The 15,271-nt window shown below is 41.1% G+C and overlaps 1 protein-coding gene across 1 annotated transcript; it reads left to right on the top strand.

Annotated features, from left to right (window-relative positions):
• Positions 1 to 442: 442 nt before the first annotated feature.
• On the top strand, positions 443 to 6,837 carry LOC119414559 (forkhead box C1-A). The gene is made up of 2 exons (XM_037681655.1): positions 443 to 2,004; positions 6,704 to 6,837. The coding sequence occupies exon 1, from the start codon at positions 446 to 448 to the stop codon at positions 1,862 to 1,864; it is 1,419 nt and encodes a 472-aa protein (XP_037537583.1). The 5' UTR covers positions 443 to 445; the 3' UTR covers positions 1,865 to 2,004; positions 6,704 to 6,837.
• Positions 6,838 to 15,271: the final 8,434 nt, after the last annotated feature.

The raw sequence follows: 15,271 nt of genomic DNA, 5'->3' as shown, positions 1-15,271 counted from the left end.
GCTTTAAAGTTACGCAGAGATGCACTTTGCAGGAATGTGCATCCATGATCGGACACATGTCTCGTGGACCCGGCTGACACCTCCTGAAGCTTTTCTTTCAAATCCACGAGTGTGGGCTCTGCTCGGACTCACTTCCCATTGGACGACCGGCACACTGTGGTTGGGGGGAGGCGGGGCTTCGCTGCTAGAGGGGTGGGGGGAACAGAGGAAAGAATTTAACTGCGCAAAAGTCCTGTGTGGTGACGGGTGTCCAAAGTTCAGAACTTTTTCAATGCGCGTGTCGTGCGGACTGGAGGATGGGGACGGCTTAAGCTGCTCTTTTCTCTGAATTCCCACCTTTGCAACAAGGAACTGTGATTTTTTTTGTCTTTTACGCACAGCAGCTCTCAGAGGAGGGAGAAGTTGAGCTGATTTTTGGTGGATATTTTGGAGCTTTATCCTCAACATGCAGGCTCGCTACTCCGTCTCCAGTCCCAACTCACTGGGCGTCGTGCCCTACATCAGCAGCGACCCGGGATACTACCGGGCGGCAGCCGGAGGGGGCTACACGGGGATGCCAACACCTATGAACATGTACTCTCACGCGGCTCATGACCAGTACCCGGCCAGCATGGCTCGGGCGTACGGACCCTACACCCCCCAGCCTCAGCCCAAGGACATGGTGAAACCCCCCTACAGCTACATTGCGCTCATCACCATGGCCATCCAGAACTCGTCGGACAAGAAGGTGACCCTGAATGGGATTTACCAGTTCATCATGGAGAGGTTTCCATTTTACCGAGACAACAAGCAGGGCTGGCAGAACAGCATCAGGCACAACCTGTCCCTCAATGAGTGCTTCGTCAAGGTGCCGCGCGACGATAAAAAGCCCGGCAAAGGCAGCTACTGGACCCTAGACCCGGACTCTTACAACATGTTCGAGAACGGGAGCTTCCTGAGGAGGCGGCGGAGGTTCAAGAAGAAGGACGCGCTGAAGGAGAAGGAGGAGCGGCTGCAGAAGGAGCTGCCGCCGCGGCAGCAGGGCCGCGGGGAGCCGGAGCAGACCGTGCAGGGCTCCCAGCCCGTCCGGGTCCAGGATATTAAAACTGAGAACGGGACCGTCACCCCGCCGCAGGCCGACTCGCCCTCCCTGAGCACCGTGCCCAAAATCGAGAGCCCGGACAGCAGCAGCAGCATGTCCAGCGGCAGCCCCCACAGCATCCCCTCCAGCAGGTCCATCCCCGGCATGGACACCTCCGAGCACCACCAGCACCACGGCCAGGTCTCCACGCAGGGCTTTAGCGTGGACAACATCATGACCTCCCTCCGGGGGTCCCCGCAGGGGGTCACCGAGCTCACCCCCGGCCTCAGCGCCTCCACCAGGACAGGTATAACACCATCTTTGTCCCTAAACTATTCTCCCAGCCAGACATCAGCCTACAGCTCACCCTGCAACCAAAACTCCATCTCTACCTCCAACACCACCTATCATTGTAACATGCAGGCCATGAGCCTGTACACGGGGGACCGGCCAGGCCACCTGGCACCGAGCACCGTGGACGACACGCTGCCAGATTACTCCGTCACCACAACCTCGTCCTCGCTGGGCCACAATCTGAACTCCGGCCAGGAGAGCCACCACAGCCACCAAGGCAGGCTGGCCTCGTGGTACCTGAACCAGGCCGGAGACCTGGGCCATCTGGGCGCCACCTACCCGGCGCAGCAGCAGAACTTCCACTCAGTCCGAGAGATGTTTGAATCCCAAAGGATTGGCTTGAACAGCTCCCCGGTGAATGGGAATAACAGCTGTCAGATGTCCTTCCCAGCGGGTCAGTCCCTCTATCGCACATCTGGAGCTTTCGTGTATGACTGCAGCAAGTTCTGACCAAAGAGAGAGACACACGAACAAAGACAAAAGATTTGTATTTGACCCCGATGAACTCTGACATGAAAACTCCTTCTTGACTCATATGAACCAAAAGACTTGATGTTGTTTGTTAAAGAACAGTGTTACTCCAGATAACAGTAAGTCTCTTCCTCTCTCGCTCTCTCTCTCTTTTAGCTTTTGTGCCTTTTCATGATAATGTGTCACTTTTCCTTAGACGTGTAAATTGCATATATAGTAATTTATTTCTAAACTGTGGCGGGTTTATATATATATATGGACCAAACACCCCCCCAACAACAAACAAGTGTTACTAAATTGAATTCCCTTGATTGTCCCCCTCCCACCACCACAACAAAGCTTGTATCAAAGGGAACGTGTACAACATTTAAAGACTGTGTTCATGATGTTGAAAACTATTCTGAAGGATTTGTGTGTATGTTTAATAAATCGCCATTTTATGAGTTAGTTGCGCCTCATTTCTTACAGACTCGAATCTAGGATTTAGTTTGTGTTGCAATTAAGTTTTTGAAAGTGAAAGTTTTTTTTTTTTTTAAAGTAGAAAAGTCTAAATATTGGAGTAACATTTTGGGTTTTTTATTTTTATTTAATTAAAAAAGTTATATATATATATATATATATATATATATAGGTTTGAGCGTCTCTAAAATGATTTAATGCGTTTGTTCATGCTGTTTGTTTCTGTCTGATTTATCTTAATGTGCAAAGTGTTTATTAATGTAGGTTTTCATTTTCATTTTTATTACATGAAATCAAGCTGAGCCTTTAGAGGCCGCAGAGACACGGACTGCAAACAGCGCAGCTTTGTTTTGGACCGGGCTGTGTGTTTGCTGGCGCGCGCACCACTAATATCACAGCGCGCATGCCAAACATATTCCCGTCAGGTCTGATGTTTGAAGTTCTCTCTGTTCTGACATGAAGCTGACCCTGAAGGGGGGGAATATCGCCATTATGTGAATGCTAGACTTTCTCTTGGACATTTAACAGTAAAAGGATGAGCTGATTGGAGAAGTCCAAAAATTTATTTAATTGTAATCCTATAACAGAAATGCTTAAATTACACTTTAGAGTTTTTAAGAATTTCATTTAGATGCATCACTGAAAATAAATTATTGTTTTTTTTAAATCCCCAAATATACGTCTTTAAATTCTAAATAGCCTTTCAGTTTCTGAAAATGCACACCTGCTGCTTTAATCCAATTATCAGCAGTTAATTTAATTTTTTAATGTTAATTCAATTAAGCTTTTAGTTGATACATTTAATTCAAACTGTATTTGCATAAAGCAAAAATTCAGTTTTCATTGCGTTTCATCACGTGCGTAATTTACGCACGAGTTACACTATAATGATAATGATAATAATAGTAATAATGATAATAGTAATAATGTTAATATATATATATATATATATATATATATATATATATATATTTATAGTAGTCACAAATGGTCATGAGTTTGGCACTAAAATAATAAATAAAATCAGAATACTAATTTCAAAGTATGAAAGACGCATTAGTTTTTTTTTATCAAAACAAAATATGAATAAAAATCAACTTGCTCATCATTGCATCTAATTAAAATATTATGATTTTTTTTTTTAAGATTTGCAAAACGTGTTTTTTTTTGGTTTGTCCACTCACGCGCAACCATTTTCTGTTCAAGTCTGTAAGTTTGAAAGTGGTGGCACCATGTCAGACCCCCACCCCCCCCCCACACACACACACACACAACACGAAAAAACCCAACACTCATACAAACAGTTTCTATATAGCAAGATTAAAGTGAGATTTAAACCAACAAGCTTGAAATAGAAGCTTTTTTTAGGACGCATGGTTTAAGCGTGTTTTAATTGTTCTGTCTTTTGAGTTTTACTCTTTAACATCCTCACTTGCGCTTTGTGTCCCCAAATCCTTCTCGCGCGCATTATCTCCGATTGCTCCACAATCGGCCTGATACAAGCCATTAGATCTTTTCTCAAGTGCAGGCCCAATAAACAAATGTCGTGTTAGTCCAAAGATTGATGGCGCTCTCGCAGAACGGACCAGGTCAGGAAGGAATAAAATTCAATCAGAGCGCTGGAATCGTTTTTCATGGGACGGAAAAGGCAGAGAGAGGGAGACGGGGTGGGGGTGGGGGGGTCAACGAGGAGGATGTCGGCCGCCAGAGCTCCATCAACAATACAACTGGACACACACACGCACACACACTCAGAGGAGCGTGAGGGCAAAGTTTATTTTACGCGTTTTAAAAGTTGTAAATATGATCACATGAGGGATTTGACATATATACGGAGGCCATACCCCCCCCCCCCCCCCCCCCACCCCCACACACACCCTCCACCCCCAGGATTTAATCTGTGCATGCCACAAGGAAAAAAAACACACACACAAAAACCCCGAAAAAATGTATTTCACTTTCATTTACCTTTTCAAGGAGGAGCTGCTAATTAATTGTGCTGTTTGTGATGCTTCCACCTCCCCTCAACCCCTCCCCCCCCCACATGCACATGCACACACTTGAAGATGACGAGGATAGTCCTTTCCAACAAGGAAACACATCCGATGGTCGCTCGAGGCTCATTTTAATTTTAAACTGGGGGGAGGGGGGGGGGGGGGGCCAGCCGGCTCGTTGTATCCGAGAGCGGAGTTTTCTTTTGCATCTTCCTCCCAAATCTATATTTCTGAAAACTCAGGACTTCCCTCGCTGCTTTGGGTCAAATGGCAGAGACAAACGGGCCTGTTCTACTGTTAGATGATAAACTCTTACACGTTTATAAACTGATAAGAGTCTTAAAGACAAAGCTTTTGATTTTTTAACCACTTTAAATAATACTCTTAGAAATAAACTAATTATAACAAACGATAATATCCAATTAAATATATTGTACCTCAGCGCGGCGGGTGGACTGCGCCTCATAAGAAATGCGCACGACCATGATGCTTATTAGCAACTTCATCATTAAACTGTGCTACAAATATCATTTTTAAATCGACTTTTAGTGAAAGCGCACGGCTGCACGTTGCTTGTGTTGCACCCAGTTTTCCACCAAAGCAAGAAACAAACGTTACAAAGCTCGAATTTCATGTTTTATGTGCGAAATATTGCAGGAAATAAAGAGATTGTATAGGTGAACAACAAACACGTGGTTTTTATTTCATTGCAGAGTAAAGCAGACGGACTTGTTCTAATTTGTCTGCCTCGTTTGAAACTTTTAATTAATTCAACTTTGCACATTTAACCGTTCCTGTCTAAGCTCCAAGATGCGTCAGTGAGACAGAGGTTTTATGAGAGCACACTTCTAAACAAGCCCGTGTTTGTTCTGTTGGGTTTTCAGAGAGTATAAACGAAGCAAAAGGTTCGGTGGGTCCCTGCAGACTGCGTGCACCTGCATGGCTCAGTGACCGCAGCTCAGGGTGGAAAATGCTGCGTTTCAGCTCTCCGTCGCTCCGAGCGCCATCTGCTTCCAATTAGGAGCTCCTAGACGCACATTCTGTCTGCTCTGATGTGCAGGGCCAACCGAGTGAAAGACTGGAGGTCCAACACTTGTCCATCAGAGAGAGAGAGGTGGGGTGGAGTGGGGGGGGGGGTGCAGCCTCCTGCTCTCAACGTTTAATTATGAGGAATCCCCCCCCAAAAAAAGTTACCAAAGAATTATTGTCATGGCCTTATTAAAGCGTCAGAAGTGAAGGGAAAGAGGCATTTTTGAACCAGATGTAACAAAGTGATGCAGACCTGCATGGAGGGACAATGGGGGGGTTCTGTGAATTCAAACCGACCTGAGAATAACCCGGCAGCTTTGGCGAGACGCCTCCAACAGGAACAGAGTCGCCTTCAAGTCGCATAAAAACCTGCTTTTTTCTGCAGCCCACCGTTTCTAATTATAGAACATTTTACATAAACGCTCCAATTATACAACTGAGATATAATATACAGCAATTTAATGTCAAACTGGGTTCAATTTGAAATATTAAACAAAGAACAATAAAAATCACTTTTATTTCTTTCATTAAAAAAGAAAAAATATTCTGAAGGAAAGGTGGTACATTTTGAGCAGTGCATGGGGCGTTTGATGAAATAAGATGGGGTAGTTTATGCAGCAAATGGTGTGTTGAATCCATATGACTAAATCATTAATAACGTGAGATTTTAAAGTGGAACAAACAGTGTTTTAGAGGTTCATTGTCTGGCAAACAGTTTGCGCTTCATGAAAAAGACAAAGCATTTGAAAAAAGAAACACAGATCTGATAAGTGCATAAACAGTTGACTGTGTGAAGTCCAAACTTTCTGGGAGGAGCTGATTCTCTATAGGAGCAGAGCAGACTGAACAAACTTGAACTCTGTGTCGCGTCAGAGCAGCTCAGCTCCTGCTATTTGAGCCGCAGCAGCAGTTGTCTGTGTCTTTCGAGGGTCACATCTCATATATGGAGCCGCCACTGGGCCAGCAGGCCTCTCTGGTGCAAACAGCCACTTTTCATAAGCTTTCTTCACAGGAGATTTAAAATTTAAGTCAAGGCCGAGTCATTTTCTGCTCCTCTGTTAGCTTTGCACAAAACATTTTGTCTGTTTACACTGATATTTTGCAATAAAATGCACGCAGCAAATAGAGAAAAGCATTATAAATGATTGTAAAAGCAGTGAGCGAAACTAAATTATTCAAAGGCAGTTTGAAGAGGGACAATTTACTGAGAAGAAAATAACAGAACAGAGAAAAGATCATCCATTGTTAAAGATGAAATGCTAATTCATGAACAAAAGCGATGAAGGTAAAAGTTGGTTGTAGACTTCATCTCTGTTTCTCTCATCTTTCAAACCAGCGGAGATAAGCTGACCTTGGAAGAAACAGAAGATGGAAGAAAAACGAGACACAGACCAGAAAGAGAGACGTTCATGCATTTTCTTATATTCAAAGAATGATGGAACTCCAATGAAAATTGAAACTTGATTTTAATAGGGGAAGTGTGTGTGTGTGTGTGTGTGTGTGTGTGTGTGTGAGAGAGAGAGAGCAAGGACGACAAGTGAGTCTCCTGCATTTAAAAGCCGTAAACTGCTCTCTGTCCTTGAGTGAGTAAAGTTTATGAAATTAAAATGATTTGAGTGTAATTCAATGCCGCTCCCTGAATACTGAGATGAAACAAAAACAATTCAGAAATTGATTAAAAAAATAACATACATCAGCGGATTGGGTTATAATTTTTTTTAAACAAATGATCCTGGTAATAATCAGATGTATTTAGGTTTATCTATTAGGGCAGAGAACATCCATTGATCTTCCTCAGATTTTATTAATTCAGTTTACATTTGTTCACTCCTCACCAGGAATCTCTTCCTTAAGCAACGCACCCCCCACACTCCAGACCCACACACTCATCCTACAACACCCTTCAGCGCACGTTATATAATGAGAAGGAGAAGTCCTACGCAGAAAAATGTACGAGGTGAGACACGGGCAAGGAAAACAAACTGCTTTGAGGAATAACGCCAGCCGAATGCTTCAAATGTTGATTTAAAAAAAAAAAATGCAATTCTCAACTGATTCTGAGTTTGTTCAAAACAGAATGGAGCCTTTTCACATCACAACACATTTCCTGCAGCCTGAAGCATCAACAGCCAGAAACAAATTCTTAATATATGTATAAAAAGTCCTGCAGAGATTTCAGAACGTGTCACAAGTGACCAACTCCTCTGACCTCTGAGAGGCAAACCTTTCCTTTGGATGTCGCTTTTGTCAGCAAGATATCTTCAGATCTTTACATTTATTCTCTGTTTTGCTTTCCATACATGACGACGTTGTAAACAAAGTTTTGAACGGTTCGCAGAGGTGATAAAACTTATAGTGGGTTTAAAAGGAGAACAGGAGAGAAACCTCTTAATGTTCAAGAAAACATAGTGCTTCTTAAAACTTTCCACAAAGAGCTCATTTCAGGCTGGGATGAGTTTCTACATCAGCTGTGGTCCGTGTGCAGGTGTGAGGTTGTTTCTGTGCGTCCTGAAGCAGCCAGATGTTTGTGTGATGGCGAGCAGCAGCGGCAATCCAGCAGCGGTTCCTTTCACAGATCAGCACTCATATCTCGGTTCCATCTCCCTTGCTCTCTGCTCATATAAACATCCCCAGTCCGTGGGCCTCTGAAGTCTCTGCCCTTGTGTTTACAGTGAGAAGTCAGGCAAATACGTGAACTTTGGGACAAAGAGAACAAGGATGAACAATAGAAGGAGAAGCGAACTGCTTGAATGAGTTCCAGAGAAACAGTACTTTCTTCACTGAGCGGCATTTATGATGAGCATTTTATTCAAACATTTAAAAACGTTTAGAGTTCCTATATTTATAATTGCATAGTTACCAGTGGCAATCAGATCTTTTAACATTTAATCTGTTGCAATATATAGAGAAATTATTGATAATTTTGTCCAAACTATGTGAACTGTAAGGAAATCTGCTGAACCCTATAAAAAGACCTGTGTCAGCCCCGAACGAGCAGTTTATAAGAGGCTAAAATGGCCATTGCAATGAAGCAAATGAGATGTAGCGTTCACTTAAAAAACAGAGATTTGTCCGAAAATAATCTTAGCAAAAAAAATGATCACACACGTTTCCAATCAAACCCAAATCCTGTGCAATGAAACATCAAAGAGTATACTCTGAGCAGTTGTCTCCCCCCCTTTGCTCTTTTGTAAACTGCCCTGTTTTCAGCTTTGGAAAGAAGAAAAATCCCCTGTACATCAAAGAGGGAGACAGAGAAAGTCATTTAGCCTTATCTTAATTGAGCTGCAATTTTAATAATGATCTTACACTTTGGGACCAAGGAGGAGAGGAGGAGCCTGAGGAGGGAGGCAGCTTCCTTGTGTTCTCCTGCTCCACTATATGTCTAATCTCACTTCCAGACATGTCATTGGCCAGTGATTTATGACGACCTAATGTTTTGTTTACCTCATGTTCATAACAGGCAGGCGAATTGCATGGGCCATGCAGTAAAGGCAAACATGAAAAGAGCTGGAGCTGCTCGCAGGACCGCATTCCCAAAGCAGTTTGCAGAAATAAACAGCTCTGTGATTCAGCCACCTGGCCCTGCACCTCCTTCAAATTAAGAGCTGGTGCTTACAGATCCTCAGAAGTTTACACAGGTCTGTACGTTTCCCTGCTTGTTATGATGCTGCCATTAAGCTGCTTTGTGGAAGCTCTTCACTCGATTTAAGCTCTTAAAAGTCACTTGGGCATCTGACAGGGTGAACATACAGGTTCTGACAGAAAAGTCAAAGGTCCAGATTCAGCTTCTGATGGTGTTTTTTTTTGCTTATTTAGCACAACAGTTGAGGTGGATTTAAACAGCAGATGTTGCATAGACATCAGCTTTATGAAATGCTTAGATTTATTAGTAAGGTCACATTATTTCCATTTAAATAATGCATGGGCTGCCTCCACAAGCCTCATCCTGCATATCTGATCACATGATCAGGAAAAAGCAAGTTGAATGTATTTTTTTTGAGGGGGGGTAAATAAAAAAAAAAAAGTAGGGTGTTGCATGTTAACAGGCAATAAAACCAGCGAGACAGGGGCTGCATCTTTATCAGCTTCAAGGGTTTCACCTTTCTGATGCGGGTAGTAAAAAAAGCTAATGGCTTCTTGTGTTTCCTCTTGAATGTTGGAGGCTTACTTAAACATCTTTGCAGAGAATTCTTTTAAACACATCAGCTTATGTTGGCTTATGATTAAACATAATTAAAATGCACAACAATGTACGGTACATGTTGTGAAGGAAAGAAAAAAAAAAACATAGCTTGCACCGTGTCTACATTTTGATTATGAACACTAATAATAACAAACAATAGAAAATTCAGTACACTAAATCCAAATTCTGTAACTATGACTTCACCATCAGCTAATTGTGCTTCTGCTCACTAACTTTACAGCCATAGAGCTAACCTCAAATGGGTCTGAAGCTATTTTTGATGGTTTGTTTTAGTTAGATAAGCTGAAATCGCTTAATAATTATGAATTATGAATTATGGGGAGTGGTGGCGCAGAGGTTAGAGAGGTGGGCTTGTGATCCGAAGATCGCCGGTTCACGCCCCGGCCCCGACAACATCAAAAATTGTGGGTGGGGTAGGTGAAACACCCACACTTGCCCCATCCTCATTCGCCCCACTCTGGGCCCATGAGCAAGGCCCTTAACCCCACCATGTGCTCCCTAAACAGGTCTCTCTTGAAAATGAGTTCTCGTGGCTCAATGAGACTAACCTGGATAAATAAAGGCTAAATGAAAAAAAAAAAAAAAGAAAAATGAATATGTTTGCCAGTTGTTACGAATTAAAATAAGACATTTATGATAAAACGTGGGTTTCGTTTATATGGTTGAAATTTACTTCACAGATTTGGGAGAATTGTCAAGTGAACCATCTAGTTTAGTCATTTTCAACATTTGTGCAGAGTTACACTGAAATAACTTATAAACTGGTTGGGTGGGTGGGGGGGGGGGGGACCCCGGCAAGTTGAAATACTTTATCAAAATGTAAAAAGAAAAATGATTAAACAAATGGCTTATTTTATCAGACTTCTATTTAGAAGGAGCCCTCTTATGATCATCAGAACAAAATCTGTAAATTAAAAACTTGTTAGGAATGCATTTTAATTTTTTTATTTTACAGGGCCGGCACATATTTAAAACAACTTGTATATTTAGCTTTTATATGATATTTTTTAGGTGCTTGCAGCACAAGCAACAATCATCTCTCACTCAAACATTCATACAAAGATACTTGGTACAAAATTGTACAACTGTGCTTCGAAACACACACTGATGAGAGTATCGTGGTTATGTTTGGTTCTGAAAGACTCTTCAACATTTGGCTTGAAAATGATCATTGGAACATTTTGCTATCTCAGTATTTTGACCAAAAATCCAGGTCAATAAATATTAAATGTATAACAACCAAAACCAGCATTACACCGGATCATTTCTAATTCAGCAAGCTTGCAGGCTTCTGTCTGGTAAGGTGGTGGTTTATGTTGTTGTTCAAAGATACTTCCTTCTCACTAAAAGAGAAAAGAAAATTTAAATAAAAAAGAAAGGGAATGCGGACTCCTTGCCAGGTTTTGATGCAAAACCTAAAGCTGATTGTAAATTAACGTGCTAGTCTTTCAAAAGTGTTCACTTAAAAAACGGTTTATGAAAAATAATCATAAAGTAGATGCAAGTTATTAAAGTTGTTTTAACAACGTATGTAACACTTAAAACTGAAAGTGAGCAAAAAAAATAAAAATAAAATAAAAACAAAACAAGGACGTAAGAGTGAATTAGTTTTTAAGTGGTTCTGAAATCTGTTCTCATTATTGCAGGTCTTCACCAGCTCCTCTCCTTAGCCACAATTCAATTCAGTTTATTTCTATAGCACCAAGTCACAACAGAAGTTATCTCAGAGCTCTGAACAGAAACATTCATATACATAAAAAAAAACAAGTTAACATTATTTATCTGAGGAGCAGGCTGCTTTGTATTTAACTCCATCACAGAGCTCTCATCTTGAGCGAGCATGAAGGCGACAGTGGAAAGAAAAAAACATGAGGAAGAAACTTTTAGCAGAACCAGGATCAGGACAAGCGGTCATCTGCTTCGACCAGCTGGGTTTGGTAGGAACAGATACACAATGGCAGGCCAAGAATCACATGTTAAGATAGAAATAATATCAAATGAAAACTATTTAATTTTAACAATTCATTTAAAGAAATTAGATAAATTTGTCCTCCAGTAGTCTAATCCTATAGCAGCATAACAAGCCAACCCTAACTATAGGATTTATCAAAAAGGAAAGTTTTAAGTCTTAAAACTGGACAATGTGTCAGCCTTATGGACAGAAACTGGAAGTTGGTTCCACAAGAGAGGAGCCTGATAACTGGAAGATCTTCCTCCCATTCTGCTTTTGGAAACTATAGGAACCGCAAGTAAACCTGCAGTCTGAGAGTGATGTGCTCTGTTAGGCAAATATGGAACAATAAGATCTGTAATATAAGATGGAGCTAGGTTGTTGAGAGCTTTGTAGGTTAGAAGTAAGATTTTGAATTCAGTTCTGGACGTTTTATAAACTTACAAAGTTGTACAAGTTATAAGTTATTTATTAACTAAGTTATAAGATTTAACATGAGGTACAACCACCAAAGAGGACCTGTATCAAGAAAATTGCAATTACTATTAAATATTTTATTGTTTGTGAAAAGTGCTCTTCAAATACACACAATAAAAAAATAATTAAATTATTATACCAATTGCTAGGCCTGGGAAAATGTGTCACTGAATGTCCCACAGTCTTGGAAAGCGGTTTAATTTGATGTGTTTCAGTTGTATGTATTATGTGACCCTCAGGGGTCACGTGTACAACTCATTGTGATGGAGATGTCGCTTGTGTAAATACTTTTCGTCTTCCAGTCTGGCCATTGAAAATTCACTTTGAAAATCCCATCAGATAGGAATTTCCTCCTTCTGCAGACGATTGCCACATTCTTATCTTATCAGCAGCAACAATCTTGCATTGCGTCGTGCCCAAACAGGGAGAAGCAGATTTTTAATGAAAGTGGCGCTCCAGCTCCAAACTCCTACATGAATAGTGCACAAGCTGTAATGAAGCTGTCACACACCTTGTTCAGTCATTAATTTTGGTGGCGTCTTCACTCCACTTCACAAAGTACAAAAAAAGTCAAACCGTCTTGCTCTTAATATCCTCTGAACTTCCACTTTGTTTTCATTGCTTTCCTCTGGCACGGTGACATGCGTTTTAAGGTCAGTGAAGCAAAGTGTGAGCTGTGTCTGCACAGGAAGTACAAGCAAATCAGTAGTGTTGTCCATTAATGACAGCTCTGCTGCCGTCAGAGCCAAGAACAATGGCCACAGACTCCCCCTCTGGCACTGGGAAAATCTTAGTCAGTCTGTAATCTCACTTGCACTGACAGAGGAGGTAAAGCTAACAGGAAAATAAAAGAAAGTAATCTAAAAAATGCATTTAACTGGACACATGTGGGCACAGTCTTTACAAATGAACTCAGCTTGAAGTTCTAACATTCCAAGATGTCTCATCTAGTTTAAAAGTTACATTTCTATGAGTCAAATGTAACTTTTATCGTTGGATATCTTTTCAGGGATTAGCTCTAAAAAGTGCATGGAAAGTGAACATTATAAAAGTTTATTTTGTGAATAAATATCAAGCGATTTCCATTTGTTGCTCTAATAACATCCATGCAGCCTAAATGAGCATTAGTTGCTGGTTAAAAGGAGGTGACATGGCTTGCTGTAATCCCCATTTACCACCTTTTATGTGACTGTCCTCTTCTGAACATCAGTCAAACATACACATTCCTGTCATGGATTGCTTTACACAGCAGGAAACTTAACCCCGGTCACCCAAATGCAAAGTAAAGGCTAGATACCCTCTAAAAACAAACAAAGCCTTGACTTGTTAATGCACTGCTATAGGGCATACATTATTCTGGAGGAGAGAGTTTCTTTCACGCCAAAATAAATATAGTCTACTCTCATATTGCACATACAGGGATTAAAATGGTATCAATTAAGTATAATGCCCCCCCTGGAGTTGCTGTAATGATGAAAGATCCAATTGCTTCTGTACAAAAATATGCTCAGCCTTCCAGGTTTTCCAAAGAGAGGACTATGTGGGCCAAAAAAAGGTTAGACACCGCCCAAAAGACTTGAGTGGAAAATACGGAAACTCAAAGCCCTCCATGCCACACTGATACACACAGATATGAGCCATTTGTCCTGGACAGGACACTACGAGTGTGCCCCCCCCCCCCCCCCAGCACTGTCTCACTCACTGAAGGGGAAGAAAATCCTTGAGGATGACATCAGCACAGCTAAAGGGACACCATTTATCACTGACCACTGCTCATGGAGACATTCATAACATCCTGACAGGAAAATCTTGTGGAAAATAATCACTTGGGCTTTGATAACAACTTGGCTCCTTCTTTGGCTCATACTTGTGTTCTATTCTCATTTTTTTTTCCTTTATTTTTAATGAGATTTTTTTTTTTATCGAGTTCTTTTTTATCGTGCATTGAATGTGCAACTTTATGTGATTTTAGTTGTTTTTTTTTTAATTAATGCCCTTTAGCTCCAGTAAACCAAAAGGTGGTGTGGCAAATTTATTTTTAATGAGGTTTTGCAGTTACCATGGCAATCTTGTTTTGTTCTGGATTGGTCATGGTATAACAAATAGTGCTTTAAAATGGAATTTATTCATCCAGTATGCAAACAATGTCAATCGGTGTGATACAAATGATAACAAAACGAGTAGCTCTCTGCCATTTGCATTTCACAGTCTTCTGTGACTATTTGCAAAAGACTCTCACTAGTTTCCCTTTTGTGCTGAGGTGAGAGCTGGAGCATTTGTCATATGCCAGAGGAGCATGGACTTCAGCCAAGCCTGTCAGCGTGTCTTCCTATTTTGACACTCTAAAGCACCTGCCCTCACCGAAGCATGGCAGGGAGCATAGAAAGAACAATAGAAAAAGGGCCTCTTTCCAGCCACTCCTCACAGACTGATCCAACTCTGACTGCCCGTCACTCAAACCCATTAAAGGTCAGCGTAGCTTACACTCTCCAGCCCCCAGGAGGATGCGTCCTAATGGACCCTGCCAGTTGAACATTCACTTTTCCCTCCCCAGAATTTCTCCTTTTACTATCGCAGGTCATAATAGGGGGATATCCCAAAAGGAAATGCCTGAGGTCTGAAGGAGGTGCCTGTGCTCTCTATCTTCCCCCCATTACATTTGGCATTGTCCTGGGTGTTATCACTCTTATGTAATGGAGTGCTGGGTGTTGATAACAGGATGTCAGAAGAAATCACTTTGCCTTGTTACTGCACAATTCATGAATTATTTTTGTAACTGAGATCTGATGGTTTAGATCTACAATAATGTGAGAAGAACTGAACTTGTTATCAGTAAAGGTGTTGAATAGATAAACAAAAAATACACAAAGTCAACTGAAGCTTTAATAAAAGAGACAAAACAATAAAGGCACCCAATCAAATCAAATTGAACAATGATGTCATTTTCAAAAGACGTTTGAATTTATGTACATGAAGCATTTGGCTTCATGAACGTTGTAATTTAAAGAGCAAACTTGAGATTCTGGTAAAAAATGTTAATATCAAGATATTTTATGGTGATGATGCACAAATTTGAAGCCTCAAACAGCAGCTGGCAATAACCTCTTAATGCGTAAATCTGTTAAACCTATTTATTGTAATGTTAAATTGACTGTACTTATAGCATCTTTCCATTTAATCAAGATACTCATAGCACTTTACAACTTTACAACTTACAACAAAGTCTATGCTCAATAATCCAGGTATACAATCCAACATTTTTAATTTTT

This window comes from Nematolebias whitei, chromosome 9, assembly GCF_014905685.2.
Source record: "Nematolebias whitei isolate Nwh7 chromosome 9, NemWhi1, whole genome shotgun sequence".
Taxonomy (NCBI): Eukaryota; Metazoa; Chordata; class Actinopteri; order Cyprinodontiformes; family Rivulidae; genus Nematolebias; species Nematolebias whitei.
This window is presented reverse-complemented; position numbering and strand designations above follow the sequence as displayed.